The sequence below is a fragment of the Botryllus schlosseri genome, chromosome 1 (genome assembly GCF_051294905.1).
Source record: "Botryllus schlosseri isolate E-star chromosome 1, Bs_hap1, whole genome shotgun sequence".
NCBI classification, from domain to species: Eukaryota; Metazoa; Chordata; class Ascidiacea; order Stolidobranchia; family Styelidae; genus Botryllus; species Botryllus schlosseri.
This window is the reverse complement of record NC_137236.1, coordinates 38,523,281-38,538,234: the sequence shown is the minus strand read 5'-3', so window position 1 is coordinate 38,538,234 and position 14,954 is coordinate 38,523,281. Positions and strand designations below refer to the sequence as shown.

General features: G+C 39.7%; 2 protein-coding genes and 2 non-coding genes across 6 annotated transcripts in view; 3 read left to right on the top strand and 1 right to left on the bottom strand.

The window, feature by feature from the left end:
• Positions 1-14,954, top strand: part of LOC145436675 (uncharacterized) — a 339,318-nt gene that overhangs the window by 124,909 nt on the left and 199,455 nt on the right. The gene's annotated exons all lie outside the window — the stretch shown is intronic.
• LOC145436452 (inactive dipeptidyl peptidase 10-like) overlaps positions 1-14,954 on the bottom strand; it is a 39,961-nt gene that overhangs the window by 8,343 nt on the left and 16,664 nt on the right. For 2 of the 3 annotated variants that reach the window (XM_080313804.1, XM_080313819.1), the window contains exons 2-11: positions 7,547-7,661; positions 6,757-6,932; positions 5,483-5,610; positions 5,219-5,421; positions 4,824-4,978; positions 4,107-4,189; positions 2,622-2,796; positions 2,147-2,257; positions 1,950-2,081; positions 657-810 (exon numbers count right to left, since the gene is read on the bottom strand). In XM_080313804.1, the coding sequence (XP_080169930.1) occupies positions 657-810; positions 1,950-2,081; positions 2,147-2,257; positions 2,622-2,796; positions 4,107-4,189; positions 4,824-4,978; positions 5,219-5,421; positions 5,483-5,610; positions 6,757-6,932; positions 7,547-7,661 (1,432 nt within the window). Of the gene's footprint in view, positions 1-656; positions 811-1,949; positions 2,082-2,146; positions 2,258-2,621; positions 2,797-4,106; positions 4,190-4,823; positions 4,979-5,218; positions 5,422-5,482; positions 5,611-6,756; positions 6,933-7,546; positions 7,662-13,611; positions 14,816-14,954 lie in introns of those variants that run through there. The other variant, XM_080313812.1, reaches the window with a different exon arrangement.
• On the top strand, positions 8,666-8,738 carry Trnaa-agc (transfer RNA alanine (anticodon AGC)). The gene has a single exon. It is a non-coding gene; the product is annotated as a tRNA-Ala (tRNA).
• On the top strand, positions 12,587-12,659 carry Trnaa-agc (transfer RNA alanine (anticodon AGC)). Its single transcript has one exon. It is a non-coding gene; the product is annotated as a tRNA-Ala (tRNA).

The following is a 14,954-nucleotide window of genomic DNA, read 5'->3' as shown; positions in this document are numbered from 1 at the left end:
ATATCACTCGGATGGAACTCAGGTGATTAGGCCTATAGGGTAATTGACACAAGACGTGGTCAAAGTTGTCGGCGTTGATACTAAAGTATAAGGATATGCTATTCGCAGAACATTTCAACGCAATTACAAGTAGAACTACTTGTCAAAACTAATTCAAGGGGAAGTCGAAAATGAAGATATATAAATTACTAAAGTACAAAAGATTTGTTGAGGGGTACACCTAACAAACATAGCAGTCAATCGGTGTTGGCTACTTTGAAAATTGCGAGATGCATTTATGCGGCTAACGTAAAATGATAAATCACTGCACTGATATATGCAATTTCGATATATATATTCAGATTACTAGGTGAAGGTTAAATTCTGCAAAGTTGATATAACGGTCACATTCATCAAAGTGATACAAACCAATTCCAATACTTTTTACATTAAAAATTTCCAAAACGGACAATGAAAGTGGTTTTGTCGAAAATATGTTTTGTAGAAGAGGAGGTTCTTTAAAATCAAACCCCTGTCAGCAAGTACTTCATGGCTGGTCACCATTTTGTTTGTTAGTCACAAGAACATGCGCTTATAAGACATATAGCAATATATGAGACATGCATTTCCCTATTCTCGCTTTATCAAATAAAAATACGACGAATCAATTCTCGCACCTAGGCACTTGGCGTAGAACCATTCCGTGGATTCCCCGAAGCTTGCTTCAAAATAATCGCATCGATACTCGATTTTCTTCCACGGTTCGCCGGATATTTCTCCGATCCAAGAGAAGTGGCACGTCACACATTGCTTTTCTTTTCGCGTGTTAATCTGTTGGAAATTATTCAACTAACTTTTCGGTTACGTATAGTCGTAAAATCACACTAAGCCTGTTTATCACCCCAGATCATCAAGATACGGATCTTAATGGTAGCGTATGATAGTAACGAAGTAATACCTCTACTTTTTAGAGTACCGGCATGTCTCTCTTACTCAAGTATTGAAGTTTTTAGACTCTTTAAGATCTCAATAAAAATTGATACTTTTGACTTTTACCTTCGCAAAGTATAACATGGTTTTGGGTATAATATCAACAGTTTTATGTGCGAGATCGTCATAAATACTGTGCGAAATAGTTCCTATATGAAGTCGAGATTTCGGACTTCATATAGGATCTTTCGGCTCAGATTTCGGCTCAGTGAACTTCAAACTGTCATTGTGATGTAACTGTTGTATGATGGATTTTCGTTCAGTTTTGCACTCCTTGCCTGTATGTATGTATGTATGTATGTATGTATGTAGCAGTAACGAATACTTGGTATATCATTAATCGCCTTTTATCGCAATTTTCATACATTCTAAATTAATGTCTAATAATATTTTGGTTTAAATTTATATCCGTCCTCAAGGAAACACCGTCAAATAAGCGTATTTTAATTGATTCGCTACGGCAGTTTATTTGTGTTGCTCCGCCACGTTTTCGTTATTTCAGAAAACCGTGTTCCGTCTGTACAAAATATAAACAACATAGCAGACAGATACGCGTCTACTTGGGATGTCGAGTATAGGACAGCTCTAGCTATATATGTGTGTATGCGTGGAATATTCTAACCCTCTTTCGCAGTCGCACTATATCGGCCCACAAGGGAAACTGAACTTATTTGCGGATACCACACCGATTTGTAATGTCATTAGTAATTTTACATTAGTCGCAAAGATAAATCTCGCAATTCCGTGAATAACCACATCCGATTGCCACTGCAAAAGTATGCGAGCTCTCCGTTTAATCTAATTTTTGACATTGCTTATTTAATATCTCGTCATAGATGCATTTTCTACTTCCAGAATAGTTTCGACATTTTTTAGGTAAACACTACGTGGTATTTGTGATCTTGTAGATAGTTGTCTAGTTATTCTTACATCTGCTTGAGTACAAACGCCGACAACCTCAACGTGTCCCCAGCACTCACCCGATACATATGCCTCGAACCGGGACTTCCTTCGTTACTGATATAATAGAGCCATGAGGTATCGGGGTCGAACTTCAATAACTTCGTGACTTCCCAATGGCCACTAGTTAAGAATAGCAGTTGAGAGGGATGCTGCAATGATTACGACCAGCGGTAAGTAATGTCACGCGACATAGGAGGCCTGATGATAACAATACCTCAGAATAATTCAGCATTGCGATGTGGTTGAAGCTTCCGCTTTTACCGTGGCGGTACGGGAGGACGTAGAACTCTAGCCTCGATTCATTGCTTATGATTGGCGTCTCGTCCTGAATGGAAATATTGAATTTGTATGACTCGCAAAGAATTGTAGCAATCGATGATCCATGAGAACCGTGTCCCACTTGCATTGCTTAATAAACTGGTTAGGCCTAGCGTACGTTTCGACCATACATCTACCATAGCTACTTGCCTGTTACATTTTTTGATTTGAAAAGTGAAAGGTGAGTATATTTCGGACCTCTCATTTTTTTAATCAAGTTGAATTCGTTTTGGAATGCAGTTAACAATTTACGGCATTACTCGCAGTCGTAGTTGAGTAGAAAGGCGGACTGACTGCCTGACTATATCTGGCCACATCTTCTCAACACATGTGCTGAGAATCTAAGTCTAAACTTATCTCCAGCATCGTACCAAGTCTGTCCTCCAGGCCTCTTCTGCGTCACTACGATTTTTCGAGGAGGATGACTTGCATGACGTCAGCGAGCATCTCTGAGTCATACGTGCCGTAAACGTGCGATCCGACCAAGTGATTACAATCTCCTCGTCGCCAGACCAACTGACTGTGTGCAGAACCTTCATCCTTTTTCTGTTAGCGATAAAATGTTAACGAAATGTTCATAATCTTCATCAGGAGCGGGAGAAGCAATTTCTATAGGTATTGCACAATCAAGCGATAGGTATTATGATGTGATAATGAAACGCGTTTCTTATGTAGGGCTGGACACAATGATTGAAGTACTTGAATCCGAACCAAGTCATAATGCTAGTAATTCGAGTCGTGAGAAATGATTTATTCGATTACTGAAATTATACGCTCCTTGCCACTGAGAATCAATTTAGCAATGTGAATTACAGTTTTCATACTGTTTTACACGGTGCAAGCATATGTAGGCTATGCGTTGTATTTACGGGTGGAATTTTTATGGAAAAGGTGCAAAATAGCTCCTGTATCTGTACATTTGAAAATCACAGCAATTTGTTGTGTCATTAATAGTCTTGTGCTTGTCACGGGGATGTATCTTGCAATTTCGAAACTAGTCAATTAATTACAAAACGCTTGCGGCCCGCCGATCAAATATACTTTTTGAAACTACTTACTTGATAACTTGTCGGGCCTTTCGTTTTATTGTGTCACTCGAATTAATATTGACATGAATTGGGAATCACTACTTCTACGTGAAGTTGATTAGATTAATATTATTGTTAATACTGTTTGGAGAGTGGCGTTTATGACCGATTAGGCATTTTGCGCCACGTGCGTGAAGATTAGCATCGACAGGATTTCACAAGTATTTCTCACACGATAAAACAAATTCCACCACCTGGGCCACCAATTGGGGAGACGTGAGAACATTTTCCAGTGACATTGCGATGCTATAATAGTTGCACGAATCAACCGGAAATCGACGGTGAACATCAAATCGAGAACAATATAATATAACATGCAATGCTATTTCTGGGGTGACACACGTTCCACAATTGAGGGTCTCCGAGCATGTGACATGGTATACATGTGAGTTTCGGAGAGAATGATGCGTCCGAAGACGGAATAAAACACGGTCGTGTACCCAAATCAATGCTTGAGGCGGTAATGCGAAAATTGATTCCACAAATGGGTTACAGTGGGAACCTCTGGCATCGGATTGGTACTAAATGTTCCACTTTCTTCTGCAGTGATGGCGGACAAGTGCTTTACCGTATTTTCGAGAAAATGAGTAACGCAACTTTGGTAGCTATTTACTGTTTTAATTCTACGCCGACTACTTTATTCACACCTTTAGTAAGCTAATGTCACGCGAAAACTTACCTCTCTGTTCGTACAAAGCAAGAATAATGCATAAACTGCTACTTTAAGACATGCATACTCACAAGCGGGACAAGAACTTAATCACTCACGTATCTTTCCTAATCGTCTGTACTTTTGACATGGCTTCGACATCGTAAATATGAACTTTCACCATCGGTATTTTACCGCCCGCCTGCATGAAACATAGGCAGATGAGCCATGTAGGAATTTGTGAATGCGATTGTTGCATAAAGATCAAGAATATCTAAACAATCTCATCGAACATGCTTCCAAACCCTAAACATTTACAATCATCTAATGTTGCGTACGATTTACTCTACGACGGACGTGGTATACCACAATTACGCAGTAAAACACCTGGGAAAACTAATAGTGCTGGATTAGGAATCAAATATCTATGATTGGCGGGGAGCCAACTCAGTGAACGTGATACCACGTTAGAATTTAGAAAACTAGAAGATATGTAGCGGTTCCAAATCGGATTAGTATGAGAATTAGCAACACAGTTTTTTCCAAATTAGATTAAGATCAGAACAGTGGAATTCGCAAAAACTTGGATATTGATTTGAATTCCGAATTAGGAAGATCTACAACAACAATCAAGTCCAATAGGCCTCTAGGACTATCATATCAGAGTACGTTCGCAAGAGAAGAAGAATGACAAATGTTTGAACATGGAGCTAGGTTCGTTCCGCATTACACAATTTTCCTGTAACATTTTCCATAATTAGCTTTTCAGCATTCGATATAATTAGACAAATATAATTATCTTGTTGTTCAAGTCTGCATGCTACGCGGTTTCTTACCAGAGGATATTTGTAATGTGCCGGGGTCGGATATCCATCTTCATGGTACTCGGTAATGGAGCTGTTATCAACCTTCCTGTCGTCAAAAGAGGCGTAAGCGAGGTACCGACCGCTTGGCGACCACCAAATAGCAACCGATCCTTTGAATATCTCTTCTGAATGTTTATGCAAAGCTTGTTAGCGCGAATATTGTCGTAGACCTACACAACTATAGTTGCTAGTTTACAAATGCGATATTTTTGACCCCATATATCCCGACATAAAGGTGCAGTTTACACGAAAGACAATCAACTTTTTAAAACTACTTATTTCAGCACTTTCCACGCCTTCAATTCGTATTAATACTTTAAGCGCTACTCTGACATGTCTAGGAATATCAAGTGGATCTTCTTTACCTTCGTAAATCCAGTCCGGAAATCCGTTTTGATAAACTCCATGTACTCCGTCGTAGGTTATTCTTTCAGCTTTAGCAGTTACTCCTCTCATGTAGTACAAATCGCCCCCATGGTAATAGATCAGCGAGTTTCCAACCTTTCCGAACCCCACGTATTCGAACTCATTGCCATGGGATCCAGATAGCGGCCTTTTCATTACGATGCTAAACGTTTGGAACACCAAGCGTTAGATTGTGTTTTTGACTTGTACGAAGAAACGTTCACCTCTTACGGATATCGTAAAGATAATACGATACGTTGAAAGAGTACGTGTACAATGGCTTCTTCCTGAACACGAGCAGAGCAAAATTTCTATCCGGTGAAATCCGAAAGTCCTCGATCGTATTGTCTTTCTGCAAAGGAAGCATTGATTCATGTGAATTATAAAATCTGACTATAGATGGTGCCACAGTGATGTCATGTCAAACTCAATTTAAGGTCTTTGTTTAAAACACTGTTTAAAACAAGTTTTGAACAAAGTGTTTGAAAACACCGTTTTTTTTTCAATTGCAACCCTTACTCCAGTACAGATCGAATCAATACGCAAATTGACTCAAGCCGAGTCGAGTCATTTTCCATTTTTTGTGGATGTGACTCAATTCAAGTCGAGTCAACGAAAAATTTCGACCCTGATCAAAAGTATGTGAAGTACTGAAGTATGTATTTTCAAAAAGTAGATTTGGTCGAGGAGTCGCATTTTTTAGCCGTTTATAGAAAATCACTTTCGAAATTATAAGACGTGTCTGCGCCACTACAGCCAAACGAATGACGACATTTCCAACAGGTGCAATCATCCGTGATATATTCAGTCACCGCGATTCTTTTGATAATTCCGCTGATAAAAATGATAGCTCATCCCACAAAAGAACTCTCCTCTTTTCTAAACTCAAAGACGCTTACTTCTACCCACATCTGTGTTTCCCAACATTTTTCGTCTCATCGCCACTTCATCAACGTCGACATATATTTATCGCCCATCCATATTTTCGGATCCAAGAAATAGAACATATAAAATTTATGCAGCTAATTTTGATCGCTGGTAGATTGACTACCAATAAATATCAACACTTTCGCGGAGATCCCGCTATCTGAGGACAATTTATGGCGAGTTGACCATTTTAGTCAACTTTCGCCGCAGTTCCACATTAAAGCGTTTCATCCTTGTATTTTCTACCGGTATCCGGTTGCCGGGTAACTAATTGTATCTGACTGAACGTTCTTACACTTTCACTCCTCTCGGCCCCCTCCCGCAGTTACCCCTTTATCATTTTCGCCCTCCTGTTTATCAATATCACCCACTAGTGGCGATATCGCCCACATTCGGAACCACTGAATTACAAAATATCTTGCCGTAGAAGTAATCTAAATACATATCCGCTTGGGTAAGTACTAAGTAGTAAGCCTACAAGTATGCAGAGCCTATTTGATAACTGGAAAATTAGAAGCATACTTCCTTACTGATCACTCTATATTAATAACACATAGAGCAATCGAATTACCATAACATGCTTTGGAATTACGATACGTTTCTTCGACGCGTCACTGATCTCAACCACGTTCATGTCCGTGTCCTGAAACATGAGATGACTCCCAACCCATTGCGCGTCGGCGATAGTCCACGGTTTCGTCACGATAGCCGAGAGAGTCACATTCGGTACGACGGTGAGTCGCGTTTCTGAATTTAACATAGGAATTTTACATTCAGAAGTCAATAGATAGGTTATCGATGCAAATAAAAATTGAGCCAAATCTGTCAATTACCAATAAATGTAACATTAGAGGTTATGTAGAAAAACATCATATCGAAATACTTCGGGATCCATGCAAGAACCGGTATCATATTCACAAAACAGCTCACATATGTAAAATATATTAGGAGTAATTCGAAATTCTGTCAAGCATCAGTGATTTCATGAATTCGTCGTCCCTGTTTCTAGGAATACATTCACGTCTTGTAGACAAGTGATACAAACCATGTTTTTTTTTGTTTGAAACACAACGACGAGATTAACAACAACTTAATGTAGACCGGTAGACAAATCGGATTATGGTTTGAAATTTTGAACTCATGCTGACGATATACATTTTAGCACAGTCGTTCATATGAACTCCTGATGATATGGCTAACAAAACACAAAAACAACAACAAAGACAGGTTCTAAACAAGGGCAATGTTTCAAACGTGTTTGTTTTATAAGTTTGATTTTAAATGCAACCCTATCTGTAATTAAGACAAGTTGTAAAACTATTTTTAGTCGAGTGAGGTCAGTCATTCATAATAATTCTTACCCGGCGTCAGTATAATCACGGACAGCACCACGAGTCCGATGACGGTCAAGATGACTCCCAACGAAATGGTGATTCCGGTCCAGTTCCGCTCTTCCGGATTGCTGCCAACAAGTTCCTGCAATTTTGTACAATGTTTCATTTGCGGAAACATGCAAACGATGTGTTAGTTCAACAGCAACTATACAGCAAATTTCGTTTGTATATAGGTTTTTCATTTGCAAGAGCTTTTTGGAGGTACACAACTTCAATATACAATTGAAGAGTATATTCATATTGAAATAAACCCGAATATTTTCGGTTGACACTCGTCGGGGGTAATCGTCAGCAACTAGTAGAGTGAAGAAAGAAAATTGTATATCAACGATCGCCGGTGACGTCATATTTTTGATGCCATTGTTGAGACACAATGTTCTTTTCCCCAAGTTGCTGACCCCTGACGAGTGTCAGCCGAAAATATTCGGGTTCATTTCAATCTAAATATGCTATTCCATTGTTTTTTTTTCTGTAATGAAGAGATGTATGATGCAGTGCAGCTGATATTGTTCAAACTGTCAGTCTACTGCAAGTCGTTTAGAAACCCTCCTATCTTTCCATTATATCGCGGTCTTGTGATGTTTCGGTCCGAAAAAAATTTCAAGAAAATGACGGATGATTTGTGCACCATGTCTATAAGAGTAAATCAAGAAGAATCAAGCAAATATATCTCCTTCGTTTCGTGTTAGTGACATGGACTTGTATGTTAAACATACGGAATTCGCCTAGACGAATCATAATTTTCATTTATACTTACAAAGCGTACATACGGAGATATACACAATCATACCGTGTACTGTATGCAATGTATATCAATTAGCTACGTTATATAAGTCGTTCCGTGATAGCACAAATTCAACAATATATATCTAAAATCTCAGCTAGAACTGTATAATTTCCAGTTCTCTCAAATCAGACAGCTGTCGCAATCGAGGCTTTCATTCCCTTCGATTTAAATTGACGGCGATCGTATGAGATGAGTTGTCGAGGGCTGTGTTGTTGTCTGATGCTGATAACACTCCAAATCTGTTTGATTCACCACTCTACCACAAATTAGTAATGATGGTATCCGCGATCTTGGTCGTGGGGGATGTAGCTCAAGTGGTAGAGCGCACGCTTAGCATGTGTGAGGCACCGGGATCGATGCCCGGCATCTCCAGTTATTTTTTATAATGCATTGCGGCAAAGACAACGTATGTATTAGTTTATATCCTTGGTGCTTGACCTCCGAATAATTTTTCTGACATTCTTCGACGGTATTGGTCAACAACTATTAGAGAATTGACAAGAATAATGTGCATCAACAATCACGTCATAAAATATTACGTCACCGGCATAAAAATTCTCATAATGCAGGCGTACAGATGCACTTAACCGGTTGTCAGATTTTGATCAAAGTCGATTCTTAAGTACAAAAATGGAAGATTGAATGGTCTCAGACGAAAATGTCTCGTACAAACAGGATTATTCATAAATTGTGTTTGTCACTGTCATAATTCCTGACTTTAAACCTGTTCTAACTTAATATTCAGGGGGTGATTCAAGGACGAGCTTTTCTTTGGGTCTAAGGTGCGTGAGTTCACTTGAATCGAGGACACTATAATTTACGTGATCATTTAGACGATGTGTTTTTCTTTCCACGTTGCTACACGTTTCCAATTCCACGAATTGCTACATTGACACCATTACCTACTAAATCCTATTTGATACTGGAATATACGACAAATGCGACCACATTTTGATTATTCGATACAGCCGATATTCAGCTAAAATGTACACTGTAAAAAATCTGGTAGATTTACGGGGAAATCTCTGTAAATTTTACCACAAATTACCGGTCGCAGCCAATTACTGTGCGTAGCTTGTCATTTTACATTTTAATATGTAATATTACCTTAATATAGCTGTAAAGTAAGTTACCAGAATTTCTTCGCATAATTACTGACAGTTACTCGTTACTGCAGTTTACCGGGCTATTGGCAAAATTGATTAGCTTCAAAATCGCTGCAGCCAATGTATACGTAGAACTGAATGTTACTGATATATCATTCTAGAGGTGACTTGACCTGATTGAACCTCGTTTGCGAGACTGCGGTCTGTCATACCGAAACTGTTGGCCCTAGTATCAATTTAAGCTTAGTAGGGTACAAGAAATAACTGACAATCGTAGCTAATGTGGTACACCGTAGCCATATTATATTATAAGGCAATGGCTGTACGGCCAGTCTCGCTGGTTACATTCGTTGTCACGAATAAGGCTGATAAGTTAGAAAATTAGTTCAGGATGTATAATATTGCTCGGGGGAACTAGAAATATCAGCACCGCATGCTCAGCTGACCATTTGTTAATGGCGGACAAGGCGACCTGTAATCGGTTACATTAGGTGACTGCTTTTTCTGAGATTCGTAGTAAACAACCAACGCACAACTGTGACATCACAAGCAGCGTCTGGTTACGTAAGTACAGTAAGTAGTGAACAACACATGGAACATATATCAATTTATACGAAATTAGATGAAAAAAGGGACTATATGCTATGATAAATGTTTCTGTATGGAAAAAACGACCCAGATCAAACATTATAACGTGGCCAGTAAATATTATTGGTGTCATGTGTCAGCGGATGAATACCGTTTACTTCGAAATCGTTCGAGGGTCGTCTGGCCAGTGGCCATTAGTGAGATTTGAGCAAAGGGTGGTGCGAAGCTTGTTGTGCTTGAAGAAAGTGGACACGATCGTTGAAGATTCCTAGGAATGCTGAATGGAATACGCATCTTAAAAGGTAATACAGTACTACATAGTATTTGTTACCGTGAATATCTGACTCTGCGCACCAGCCCTCGATGACTTAGATTTCATGATTGATATATTTCATTCGCCGCATTCTCTGTTCTATTTTGGGATATTTGTCGACTTATATACATAGTGACCACATACTCCGCTGCGGAGGAGTTGAAACTGTTGGCTTGGTAATGTCATTTTCGGGCCGTAGCATAGATATGTTTTCATCCACTGCTGGATTTGTTTGCCACACATGCCACCTTAAATTAGGAACCTTTTGCTTCAATACAGAGATAAAGTCATGAATCTCTGCTATGTCATGTAAAAGGCGGAGCCGTCATCACACAATGTGCCAGTACCGGTACTTCAAAACATGTTATATTTTTGTTAGCCTATTTGTCTTAGTCTTTATAATGTCATGTCCACTGTCCAGGTTAGGAACTTTGCTTTATATAGCGACTTACGCATGAATTATTTTTAGTGGAACTGCAAGATACTACTTACACAGAAGGAATGAGAACGAGAAAAAGAAACAATTGGAAGTTTGGCCGGTGGTGGAATTAATTCACGTTTTCTTGAGACCACTCGTGTTACTGCATGTCTCCTAAAGAAGAATTAGACCTCCAGCAGCAATATTTTTCCATCGATACCACTTCATCGTGATATCATGAATGAATATACAGTTAGTTCCAATGTCGTTTTGGGGATGTGAAGAAAATGTTGCGATATTTTTGCATCGGGTTGCTTTGCGATAGGTATGGATGTACGTGAATTTACAAGCTGGTATGTAATCCTGATTTACAGGGACAGCATGTAGGTAGGTAGGCGGTAAAATGACAGTCTCGATCGCAAATGTACAGGACAACATGTAGATTAGATATAGCGGAGGAGACTGTAACATTACAGTCTGGCGTGTAAAGTGAGATTACCGGACGAGTGTAAGTTAAATTTACATTGACTAACGGTAATGTTAGATTACCACGAAATGTCTGGCTACCGTGCTTCCAAACATTTCGCGGTAAATCGAGGTTTTTATTTTTTACAGTGTAGGCAGGATGTTGGCGTGCGCACTTCTGAACACGATTTAGCATCGTCCATTTTATTTTGAGGATTTGCTTTGCACAATCATATTTACGCCGGGTGTACGAAGCGTATCAGCACGTCAGGATAGTTAGGACTTGTATATATCTTATTTTTCTGTAACTTGGTAGCTGTTAGGCGATGGTTTTCCTTTACAATACACAGTGTATCCAAATTTGAACACTATTTCACTAACCACAAGATCAGGGGTGGCCAACCTTTTAGCTATTCACGGCCGCATTCCTGGGCATATCCGTAATGAACTAACTGGATGCGAAATACCAATATTAACTGTCCAATTCCATTTCCGGTAAACTCTGCGAACTAATCTACTTTCGATATCGGCATACTATACGCACCGAAATCATGAGAGGTCAGTAGTCATGGGATACGCTGTGATCGCGCCAAGCGCGAAAATCTTATCATATTCACGAATGAATTTCGTCATTAATGTTAGTAGTTTCACATATAACAATCAAATTTGTATCCTCTCTCAGCCCAGCTGATCAGATTCACCTGTAAAGTTGACGGAGGGATGTTTTCGGGAATTAAGCGCAAGCTATATATGATGAACGCATCTTTGTGTGGCACAATTGTTATTATTCTTGTCATTAGTTGCATGTTGATATTATGGACCTCCCACCAGGATTCTCGGTACAGTGTAAGAGTGCTGGAAACGCACTATAAACAAATTTTATTCGCGAGGAGCACACAATTCCAAGTTGGTATTTCTATATGGGGCGCAGCATTTTCGCTGCTGTTCGCATCTGTACTTTGTGGCTCCGATTGCAAGAGCACAACTATATTAAAATCGAAAAATAAATTCGCACTGAATCGCAGCAGTCAATTCGTAAATTCTATTTTGCATGTCGACGGCCGCACCAATTTCATCCTGCGGACGCAGGTTGGCCACCCCTGCAAAAGATCATCTATCCCACGCATGATATCTAGTTCTGATCTGTTGGATATGACGCTACGTACTCGTACGGGGCTGCGGTCGTATCATAACAAAACTCGCCGCGGCTGTAAGTGATTGGTTACCGGAGATTGTACTGCTATAAATTTATAATTAACGCGTAACACTTCACGTTTATCCGGTTATCCAACTAAACAATGGATTGAGTTTGAATACCTGAAAGTATGTCGGGGATGTAGCTCAAGTGGTAGAGCGCACGCTTAGCATGTGTGAGGCACCGGGATCGATGCCCGGCATCTCCAGTTACATTTTTAACATAATTAAAAAGTCCTCGTTACTGTACGATCTCAACTCACGGCACCACAAGTCGATACGAATCATTCTTGTCTGCATTATTTCGGTGATTTTGGAGACAGCTGACAACAATGGGCACAAAACAGCTCGTAGCACATGCAGCATACACGTGTTGGCAATTACGCATGGTATTGATTCACTTTTATTTGCGCTCGTAATCAACAATCATTTGTAAGCAAACCTTCTCTCACGTTTTTATTACGTTCCTATACGTTAATTCGTCTCTTTCTTGCTACCACATAGGCTGTTACATGTCTGCTACGTTCATTTGGATATCATCTATGATTTGATATTAAACTCGTGGTAGAAGTGTGTGAGTTACATCGATTATCGTCAATAGACAACCCATTAGTCAGGTTTGTACGCCTAGAAATCGGCAGCACAAGAATCCGACCACCGCACAAAAACAACCCGTATTATTTAACATTAAATCTCACTCATCATTTGCTAAATAACGCTTGGAGTAGAAATAACTGGAATCACGGAATGTTCAAGAAATGTAACTGGTGTTTATATTGCCTATCTTTCGTCCATAACACTCATAATCTCTGATTACCAGATGCAACAGGAATATGTAAGAAAAGTAATCGGGAAGGACGTGGTATATTTTGTCCTTGACGTTTTTGCGGCATATTTATACATGATATGCGTATGTCGCCTAATAAGGAAGGTACAGATATAGCCATTGTCCATATCATTCCAAAATGCTGAGCGCCAAGCCGGGAAGCCATTGATAGTACTTTTTCCCATCAGGTCGAGGGTTTAATCCACGACCTACTGATGAAAAAGCCGGATGCTCTACCATTACGCTATATCGTCGGCTATTAATATTGTCATTGTACATATACTGTCGTTCCGAACCAACATGCGGCCTCATTACTTGACTATTGTAATTCTCACCTTCTCTTGGGGCGTATTCGCTGGCCCCGGCTTTCCACGAGCTACCAGGGGAAGGGCCGCTGAGGCCTGCATGTTAATTGCGTCGATAACGGCGGCGCCGATCATTGCTCACTTCTTTCGAAGTATAACTAAACGGTACCACGGAACAGAGGAATTCGGTAATAGGGATATTTGTTGCGCTCAAAACTACAGAGCTAATGGTAGCTAACGCGTTTTGATTGATCATTATTGGTACTGTGAGCATGTGATACTTGAGCATGTGGGTTATAGGGTTATAGGGTTGGGTTAGTGGTCAGGGTTACGGTTATGAAGGATTAATTTTGGAGTCAAGGTTAGTTTTGGGTTATTAAGACATATTTTCAAGTGTAGCATGCTAATATTTCAGTTTCGAATATTTCAGCGCGAATCTACCGGCGATCCGGATCACACGCAATATATTGGTAAATCCGTTTGTGCCTAATTATGATAGATGTATATACGAGAAGAATAATGCATTGTTATCAGTTATTAACACTTTTTCGTAACAGAAATTGTATTTTGGCGCGATTATTATGAGCCAGTTTGTCCGTTGAAAGTGTCGTCGCATTGTTAACTTCAAACATATTTACCTTTGCGCCGGGGATTGATTCAGCATTGTTTCCAGCGCGCGTACGTGAATTTATCGCTCTCATGGACGGAACAACCGCATACATGGGTCCCAGTAACTCGGCAGTTCCGCTGAACATGATGAGACGGATTGGATGGACACTATACCTTTAACATGCGAGAAAATATAGATTTCTTGCAACTATCTATGCGAGAAACACGCCAATGTACTGCCTCAAGTAAACTGATCGTTCTGCTGACTTCGCTTATCAGGTGGGCACTAAACCTGCTTATTTAAAATTGCCGTGTCTTGTCTTGGAGATTAGATAGTTCCTAAACAACGGACGATCTAACTTTCAACCACTTGATCTTCATACGATGTAACCAAAACTATAAATCTTGCACTTCTCAAATATTTTCCAGTGCCTCGAATGATTAACTGAATACCGCGTTGACAGGCAGGTATGTACCGCACTGAGACTTTTCCACTTATTGTTTGAAGCCTTTCGGTATCGTAACGCACTCGTCTGAAATGCCTGAGTCCAGAATTTGAATGTCACATATATCGCTACATTTTATCTGATTCATATAAAAAGTATAGTAAAATTATTGGATAGCGATTTCTTCGCACTGTCAAACACAAGATTATGAATTATCTGAATTCGTCGACATAGATTGCCACCTCAGCTAACGTGAATCTGCAAAAATTAAGTCCCAGACACATAGATAGCTGTCGAGCAGACTGACATCCTCAATTC